Source organism: Hordeum vulgare, chromosome 7H (assembly GCF_904849725.1).
Source record: "Hordeum vulgare subsp. vulgare chromosome 7H, MorexV3_pseudomolecules_assembly, whole genome shotgun sequence".
In the NCBI taxonomy this organism is placed as follows: domain Eukaryota; kingdom Viridiplantae; phylum Streptophyta; class Magnoliopsida; order Poales; family Poaceae; genus Hordeum; species Hordeum vulgare.
The window spans coordinates 615,439,110-615,448,926 of NC_058524.1; the positions used below are offsets into that span (position 1 = coordinate 615,439,110).

At 44.7% G+C, this 9,817-nt stretch overlaps 1 protein-coding gene across 1 annotated transcript; it reads left to right on the top strand.

Moving 5' to 3' along the window:
• The first annotated feature begins 1,127 nt into the window (after window positions 1-1,127).
• LOC123410483 (formamidopyrimidine-DNA glycosylase-like) lies at window positions 1,128-5,088 on the top strand. Its single transcript, XM_045103429.1, has 10 exons — window positions 1,128-1,482; window positions 1,798-1,849; window positions 1,960-2,017; window positions 2,926-2,994; window positions 3,081-3,206; window positions 3,434-3,484; window positions 3,859-3,936; window positions 4,027-4,126; window positions 4,334-4,368; window positions 4,447-5,088. Exons 1-10 carry the CDS (start codon window positions 1,251-1,253, stop codon window positions 4,870-4,872), a joined length of 1,227 nt encoding a protein of 408 aa, XP_044959364.1. The 5' UTR covers window positions 1,128-1,250; the 3' UTR covers window positions 4,873-5,088.
• The last annotated feature ends 4,729 nt before the right edge of the window (window positions 5,089-9,817 follow it).

The window sequence follows — 9,817 nt, forward strand, 5'->3', positions numbered from 1 at the left end:
CAGCAAAATCTGAAAATCTTTAGTCCCGGTCCGTGTAACGAACCGGGACTAAAGGGTCTGCCCCTGGGACGCTACGGGGCGCCCACGTGGAGCACCTTTAGTCCCGGCTTGTAAGAGGGCCGGGACGAAAGGTTAGGCCTTTAGTCCCGCCCCTTTAGTCCCGGTTGGTGAACCGGGACTAAAGCCCCTTACGGACCGGGGCTAAAGGCCCCGTCCCGACTAGTGCCCCCCCTCCCAAAAAAAAAAGGTCGGAAACTAGAAAAATCAGAACTAATGCTTTGGTCTTTTGATACCCACTAGCGATGACAGTGACAGTGGCCCATCCTTTTGGTTGCGTCATTGTTTTCAATGATACCCAATGTGGTTTATGTTTTTCTTACTTGCCCCCCCCCCCCCCAACCCCCAACCAGAACTCGTATCAACATATTGAGGTGCTCGCATAAGCCACTCGGTTACTTGAAATATGAAACTGAAAAAGCTGGCATGACGTGAACAACTGATTTAACTAGCACTTCCTTTCCTCCATTAGACATGCATCCAGTATCTTGCCCCATAAACAGTCTATCAAGTATTCTAAAACAGCATTCTTGGAACTACCAATACGAGACGTCATCCCCATATATTTTTCATATAGGGTTTCATTAGGAACATTCAACAGAACTTATATGTCATTACAAACACTGTCTAGCACCCCTTTGCTAAAGTAAATAGAGGATTTAGGATAGTTGATGGGCTGATTCGCTCGAAGCTTAAGAGTAATTTTTCAGAAGCTGGTTCACCTCGGTAGCTCACATACTATTTGCCTTAAAAAAATAGCAGGTTGTCATTGGCGAATACAAGATGGTTCACAAGCGAAGCCAAGGCAATCACTTGTAAGCCATGCAAATTGGATGTATCTCTTTTTAATTTTAAAAGGCATCATTCATTTTTTTATACTCCCTTCGTCTTAATTTTTTTGTCATAGGTTTGTCTAGAAATGGATGTATCTAAATATTAAAATGTGACTAGAAATATTTATATCTACATAAATCTAAGACAATTTTTTTTGAATGAAGGGAGTAGTTTTTTTTGTTTGAGGGGAACTTGTTTGATAGTTTTGGCCAGGTTTGCACGCACGAGTGAGGAGACGCCCAAACTCGACCCATTCGCGCTTGGGCCCGGTTGGGACGGCCTCCTTCGCCACGCTGCCCCTGCCTGCCTGAGACTGACGCCGGAGAGGACTCAGGGGAGGGGAGAGGGGGAGAGCGGGGATGCCAGAACTGCCGGAGGTGGAGGCGGCGCGGCGGGCGCTGGAGGCGCACTGCGTGGGCCGCCGCATCACGCGCTGCGCCGTCGCGGACGACCCCAAGGTCGTCGTCGCCGCCGCCGGGCGCGTGGCCTTCGAGCGCGCCATGGTGGGCAGGACCATCCTCGCCGCGCGCCGGAGGGGCAAGAACCTCTGGCTCCGCCTCGACGCCCCGCCATTCCCCTCCTTCCAGTTCGGTCAGTACTCAGTACCAGCCCCACTACTCCACCACCACCCACCGGTTTCCCCGACTCGCCCTGCCTCGGCCTGCTTTGCCAATTGCAGTCTTGTTCTCCAGCAAATTGCTTGGTTGGCGATGATTTGTGTGCTCGGTTCCCCACAGATTCCATATCGGGGCGCGATGGATTCGCTTAATTTCTCGTTGCTGATATCCCAATGATGTAATTAGTGCCGATTGATATCCTCCAAGCGACGGAGAGTTTGGAATTGGGGCAAATTTTCGGTCTTGGCCAGACACTGAGGACTGACAAGGGCATGCTCTGGGTTTGCAGGGATGGCAGGTGCGATCTACATAAAGGGCGTTGCCGTCACAAAGTACAAGAGGCAAGTGCTCTTGTCCGTTTCGTATCGAGCTGCGAACATGTGATTGTTTCACTAGGATAGTACTTACTAGCAAAGTTGCAGCATGTAATGAAGCGTATGGATGGTTTCAGATCAGCTGTCAACTCTGCGGACGACTGGCCGTCCAAGTACTCCAAGTTTTTCGTCGAGGTCAGGAGCCCAAGCACAATGTGCAGAGATTCTTTTAGGTTTCGTTTCGACACGGAATTTATCAGCGGTTACGTGTTGCTTTGTGATATTAGCATTTTCTAAGTTGAAAGCTACATAGGATCCGTGCTCTTGTCATATCTTTCTTGCTGAATTGTAGGATCACTGCGAATGTGATAAGCCGGAAATGTCCTGTTCCAATAGCACAGACCTTCCAAGACGACGAGCTTAATAAACACACAGTCAGCTGCACAAATAAACTACCCACTTGATAAAATCCATGGACAGAGGTTTCCAAGTTAATCACTCGCTCGTCAGGAGTAGGCATGTTCCGGGGAATGGCAGCAAATAGGATATGGAGATCCTGGCTCACTCGTCCGGACTATAATTAGCACCTTTAGGCCTGGGGAGTGGCTAGCACAAATAGGTTCCATGATATCAACGAATTAAGCAGTTAACTCCCCTGTAATAAAACTAAGTATCTCATCGATAGGTAGCTAGGCGTAGAGTTTTCCACTTTTCCTACTGGTTAGTCCGTCCTCAATGTGGCTAGGAAGGACCTCTATGGCTTGGATTTGTCATTGATGTGTCTACGCTAATTGAATCTAAAGCCATGGCTTACTGGCCAGGACTAGAGTTAGCTCCTGAGGGCCTCCTCATGGAGTTGCAGGTACAAAAAGGTCTATGATATCAACGGATAACAGCCAACCCCCTTGTAAGAAAACAGTATCTCATCAATCGTTGGTCAAGTCTGGAATTTCCCCACTAGTTAGTCCCTCCTGAAGATGGCTAGGAAGGAGCTCCACAGCTTGGAGTTATCATTGATGTCTCTAACCTGTTAACACTTGGAGCCAAGGCTCATCTGAAGTTGTTTTTGAACTTTGATGTGCCTAACCTTTTAAAATTTACAGCTTGATGATGGCTTGGAGTTTTCCTTCACTGATAAGAGGCGCTTTGCAAGAGTTCGGTTATTTGATGATGTATGGACAAGTTTCTTTGTAAATTATCTAGAGATACTTGTCCTTTAAATTTTGTACAAGTTCCCTCACTCAATTGTTGTTGGCAGCCTGAAACTGTACCTCCAATTTCTGAGCTAGGTCCGGATGCTCTCTTTGAGCCGATGTCCGTTGACAATTTTGTGGACTCACTGAGCAAGAAGAAGATTGGAATAAAAGCTCTTTTGCTTGATCAGGTGATCGCCATCAAATCGATTGCAGTTTTTGCCTCTACATTTTATAATGATATTTTCCGATGATATACAGAATTAACTTGTACTCCCTCCGTCTCAAAATAACTGTCTCAAGCTTAGTATAAATTTGTACTAGAGCTAGTACAAAGTTAAGACACTTATTTTGGGACGGAGGGAGTACTATTTTCTTATGATACCATACCTGACATCTTGCCGTTTTTAATGAGCAGAGCTTCATATCAGGCATTGGTAATTGGATTGCAGATGAGGTACTTTACCAGGTACTGGTACCAAAATTTGTGACGCTTGCACCAAGTGCAGCACTTGAACTTTGAATTTGTTGTGTGCCTGGAAATGTACGGGTCCTAGGACCGTTGGTTGGACAGTCGGCCTTGATTGTTGAGGCCTGATTGTACAAGATGGGAAAGGTCTAGGAATTTATTTTGTTATTCATTGCTTATCTCCAACTAATATTCAAAAGGTATTAATAGCCATGCCATGTACCTGTAGCAATCTGTTTTATCCCTAACAATTTTCACTAACACACCTAGTAGATAAAGCTGCTACTGTTCAATAGACAGAACTGCTGAATCTTCTGCACTTGTTGTGTTTCAGTACTGCTTGGTCGTAACAGAGTTCATGTTATTCTTTGTAGTCGAAAACCCATCCATTGCAGATTGCTTCAAGCCTAACAAGGGAGAGTTGTGAAGCACTACATCAAAGCATCCAAGAGGTTGCTCTAACTTTATATTGATTTGAGTAAACTGTATTGTACTGCATTTACCTTGTAGAATACCTGTGTCTTGACCCAAGAAATTATTAGGTTGTGAAATATGCTGTCGATGTTGACGCTGATTGTGATCGCTTTCCTGTGGAATGGTTGTTTCATCATCGCTGGGGCAAGAAGCCTGGTAAAGTCGATGGTGAGTTTCTAAAAAGAATGTGGGAGTCTTGAACAAGGTCAAAGCCGTTGTTTGAGGAAATTGGTCACCGCCGGAACTCATCGTTGTTTTGCATTTCATAAGATGAACTGCGACAATTATGCAGGATAACAGAATGTCAGTAATTATGTTGTCCAGTTCGTTATCCTTTGGTCCTCGTTAGATTTATCCAATTTCTGGTTATTGCAGGAAATAAAATTGAATTCATAACAGCTGGTGGCAGGGTGAGCAACACTACTTCACTACCACACCTTCTACCATCCTAAATCTATCTAACCCTCTGATTTATTCTCTCTATTTAGACTACAGCCTATGTGCCAGAACTGCAGAAGCTGACTGGGACCCAATCTAACAAAAAGGTAGTGGCTAGCCCAGGGCAAGTGAGCGAGGATGGTGATGCCAAGGAAGCAGGGGCAGAAGTAGAAGTAGAAGCTGATGATGATTTGAAGCCAAGAAAGAGAGTGGCGACATTCAAGGCTGCCGAGGGACAGCAAAAAAAGGATGTCATAAGTGCCCCCTCCAAAATAACAAGTAAAATTGCTGGTGGCAAGAAGAAACCAAGCATTAAACATGGCAGCAAAGATGGTGTCAAGACTACAGGACCAAACAAAGCTGGTGCTGGTAGCAACGATGAGCATGGTTTGGACGAACCTACTGCTAAGATGCGCAAGGTATCAGGCCGGGGTACAAGAAATTCGTCCAAGAATAAACCAAAGACTACCAAATGATTAATCTGGAAGAAGATAAAAGAAATTCAGTGTATGTTGGTTACACGTCTAACGTCGATTTAGTGTAGAGTATGTTGGTTATGTGTTTTATATACATTCCAGTGAGTATGAAACCATTCGAAATCCCCAGAATTTCATAAACTTGTCTTGGTTTCTTGAACTGCAGCAGTATCATATGTTATCGCATGAACAGAAAATGCATCTGTTTGAACTTTCCATCCGTGTTCATTATGAAATCTAATGGTCAGATTCTCCTCTCAAGTCTGGCCATAAGTGTCTTAAACAAAATTGGACAGAGCCTTCATTACAGTATTTGGTGATATTTCATAGTATATATGATGTTGCAAATATGAAAATGTTAAAAAAAAAAAAACACTAGAACTGATCCTATCTACAAAAGAGGGCTGCCCTTATCTACTAAAGCACCAACCAATTATTTTTTTAAGAAAAGGCATCCAAGGGGGCATATTAGATCTGATAAATTTGGAGAGAAACTATAATTAGTATAATCAAAAGACAACTGGATGCAGAACAAACAATAAAAGTAAAGTTACATTGAAAAATCATATTACCCTTCTTCCTTGTATTTCACAATAGTACTGTACACCGTCCACTCGAGATTGAAAATTGCACTGAAGCAATAGTAAAGGGACACCTGCAAACACCCTTGCCATATCATGATTTAGAGACCACAATAGCCGTTTGCCGCTCGAGACGTGATCTAGAAGTCACTGAAGAAACATCGTTGGAGCATCACCTCACGTTGTATATGCTTGCAATCCATCACCACCGGACCAGAGAGTTGGTGAAAGCGGACCATGTCGCAGAACAACATGGAAGAAAATGTTGAAGCCGTCATACTAATAGACATCCAATTGCACTCCTTGATAGACAGACCAAGTGCTAAGATTTAAAGAGAACCAATATATCTTGCAACACAAACTCTCACAAACCCTTGTTTGAGGCTGGAAAGGACATCGTCGAGGTAGGATATGCCCATAGAGACCTTATTTCAAAAAGCCATTGCCTCCTCCACCTCATCGACGTTGCCAGGGAAACAAAATCTAATGAAAAGCAAAAAGAAATAAACGGGTCCCCATTCCTCTTAATGTCGACGAGAACGTTAGATGGGGGATCTGAGGCAGACCAGAGCGGCGACACGCAGGAGACCTTTGGCAGTGGCTAGGATTTATCTTTGTTCCAATCCTGATGCTTTGCTCATCCTACAAATGTTTAATGAAAGTTTATGTAAAAATCTGGTTGAACCCCAAGCCTTGTGTCCCGACGACGCCCCTTCCATAAATATGGCACGCTTACTAATTCATTAAATATGACACCTCATTGATCTATGGCACGCTTTTGTTGCCATAGATTCTGGTCGGCTCTTTGAGCATAATTCCAGTTTAAAAAAGTATACTTCATCCCTTACTAAATATAAGACTTTTTAGATATTTCATTATGAACAACATGTGAAGTCAAATCATTACTAAGAAAAATCATAATAGTACCTTGGGGTTTGTTGAGTAAATAGGCAATTTTCCGAGTAGATTAATCCACAAGATAATAACTAGCATGTCACTGACTAGATTAATGACATACTGATCATGAACTAATCTAGCACATACTACGCATATAGTTGATACATCTATGCATACAAGTAGTACTGCTAGGATTGAAACGAACAGAAGTGGGATAAACAGGTTATACCCTCCGGTCGGCTACTTGGCCGTAGCAGCAGCGTTGGCAGCGGCAGCATCCTGTGCCGCCTTCTTGTCGGCTTCAAGGGCGAGATGATCGGCCTCGGATGGTTCAGCCATGGCGATGACGAGGACGACGTGGATGTAGACGAAGCAGACGGACGGATACGAGCAGTCGCGTGATCGCTCCCCAAAAACCTAATCGCCCCTCTCCCGTACAGGAACCAGAGAGCCGGGGTTTCGGAGGCCTGCTCTCCCGTCGACCGTGTACGCGGTGAACGGGACGGAGTCGCCGGCGGCGACAGCAGCAAAGGAACGATCGCGTGAGGAAGATGTGATCTGATTCTCGTGACAGCTAGGGTTGGCGTTAGCCCTGCTTATATAGGCGGCCGGGTGGAGAGACGTGGGCTCAACCCACGTCCGAGTCGGTAACAACCCACGATCTGACGTCTCAGATCGTGGCGCATCCGCTACGGATTCTCCGTTCCTGGCCGGCAAAAATAAGCGCATAGGTATGAGCTCGGCTCGGCTCATTCCCGCGCCGCGTCATGACGAGGCGTGGCGAGGCGAGCGGCGGAGGAGGAGTGCGCGAGGGCTTCTTCTCTTCTCACTCTCCAATAGCATGTAGAAGAGAGACCCTTTTAAAGGGGTTCAACTTCTTCTCCACTAGCGGAGTGGGACTAAACTTCCCACCACCACCTTGTCATGCCACCACCTACATGGGTCCTTGGAGATTTCTGAAATTCTCTTATGGGCCTAAGACCCACTACTAATTTCAACAATCCCCCACCAGATCTCAAGGGCACATCGTGTTCCCTCGTTCCAATCACTGTTTTAATATACCAGCATTTCAGTGAAGACCTGTTAAGATTGAGCTTCACCTAGAAGAAGTAGCTACACCCTTTTACAACTGAACAATGGACTATGCCTTGAATTGTCAGTTTGGCGTAAAGAAGCTTCACCACAAGTCTTACTAGTACTAGGCTACCGAAGGCTGACCCTCAGGTGGAGCATATAAATCACACTCCTGGCCTATTCATGAGTTTACTAGAGATCACCCAATCTCATAGACTGTGACCAGCAGTCAGGCTCGTATAGGTGTGTTCCTTCAAAGATCGCTCTGTAGGATAGCATCTTGCTTACACATAAGCTTTAGAACACATTAAGACAGTAGTCATCCTACCATACAGTATCCGAGAGCATTGCATCTCCAACGGAGTGGGTTAGTAAAGTTACTCTCCTCAGTTCACCACTGGCTTGTTTTCCCAGGTCCTACTTCACGGGATCTCCGATCATATAGGTTGGGTTACTGCCATGGCAACTCATGTGGGTCTCATACCCATCTTCCTCGATGCACTATCTATCACAACACGTGATACCCTTTAGTAAAGGGATCTGCCAGATTCTTAGCCGTTTGGATGTAAGCCAACACTATCACTCCGGAGTTTCTCAAACGTCTGACAGACTTCAATCTCATTCTTATATGTTTGTTGGACTTCATATTGTCCTTTAAACTCTTCACTTTGACAATAACCGTCTGATTATCGCAGTTCATAAGGATAGCCGGAACCGGCTTCTCAACCACAGGTAAGTCCATCAAAAGATCTCGAAGAAATTCTGCTTCGACACCACATGTGTCTAATGCTGTTAATTCTGCTGCCATTGTCGATCTCGTTAAGATCGTTTGCTTGCAAGACTTCCAGGAAACAACACCACCCCCAAGAGTAAACATATACCCAGTAGTGGCCTTCATCTCATCAGCATCAGAGATCCAATTCGCATCACTATACCCTTCAAGTACCGATGGGTATCCCGTATAGTGAAGTCCGTGGTTGACATTACCTTTCAGATAGCGCATAATTCTTTCAACAGCACGCCAATGAACATCGCCCGGATTGGCAACAAACCGGCTAAGTTTGCTCACAGCAAACGTGATGTCAGGCCTCGTTGCACTAGCTAGATACATAAGCGAACCAATAATTTGAGAGAATCTCAATTGATCTATAGTTGTGCCTTTGGACTTTCGAATCAGCACACTAGGATCATATGGTGTTTGAGAAATTTTGCAGTATGAATATCCAAAGCGACTCAAAATCTTCTCGACATAGTGGGATTGCAGAAGTGTAATCCCGCCCTCATCATCTCTCAAAAGCTTGATGTTCAAGATAACATCAGCTACCCCAAGGTCCTTCATCTCAAAGTTTTGAGGCAGAAAAGACTTAACCTCCTCAATCACTTTGAGGTTCGTTCCAAATATCAGTATGTCATCAACATACAAGCACAATATAATTCCTTCCCCCCACCATGGCGATAGTATACACATTTGTCAGCTTCATTAACAACGAAGCCAACAGATATTAGAGTTGTATTAAACTTCTCATGCCATTGCTTAGGTGCTTGTCCCAGACCATATAGAGATTTCATCAACTTACACACCTTTCCTTCCTGACCTTCTATCACAAAACCATCTAGCTGTTGCATATAGATTTTCTCATTTAGCTCTCCATTCAGGAAAGCCGTCTTAACGTCCATTTGGTGAACGAGAAGACCATGCGAGGCCGCCAATGAGAGTAGTACTCGAATGGTGGCCAGTCTAGCCACAGGTGAATAAGTATAAAAGTAATCTTCTTCTTCTTTCTGGTCATAGACCTTGGCCACAAGCCCAGCCTTGTACTTTTCAATCGTACCATCGGGCCTAAGGTTCCTTTTGAACACCCACTTGCATCCCAATGGTTTGCAACCATAGGGACGATCAGTAATTTCCCATGTCCCATTAGCCATGATGGAATGCATCTCGCTACGGACCGCAGCTTTCCAGTAATCAACATCTGGAGAAGCATACGCTTCTGAAATAGAAGTGGGATTATCATCCATGAGGTATACGAAGAAATCATCACCAAAGGTCTTTGCAGTCCTTTGTCTCTTGCCCCTACCAAGGGTTTCCTCGTCATCCTCCTCAGGATTATCATCATGTGTTTGTTCATAATATTCCATAGGAATGGAAGGCTCAGGAGTTCCCTTAGATTCTTGTCTAGAAGTGCTTTTGCATATCTCTCATGGGAAAAATATCCTCAAAGAATGTAGCATCCCTCGACTCCATAATTGTACCGACCTTCACGCCAGGTACATAAGATTTCACTACTAGAAATCTATAGCCCACGCTATTCTTAGCGTATCCCAAATTAACGCAGTCCACAATCTTTGGTCCAAGCTTACGCTTCTTGGGGATCGGCATATTGACTTTCGCC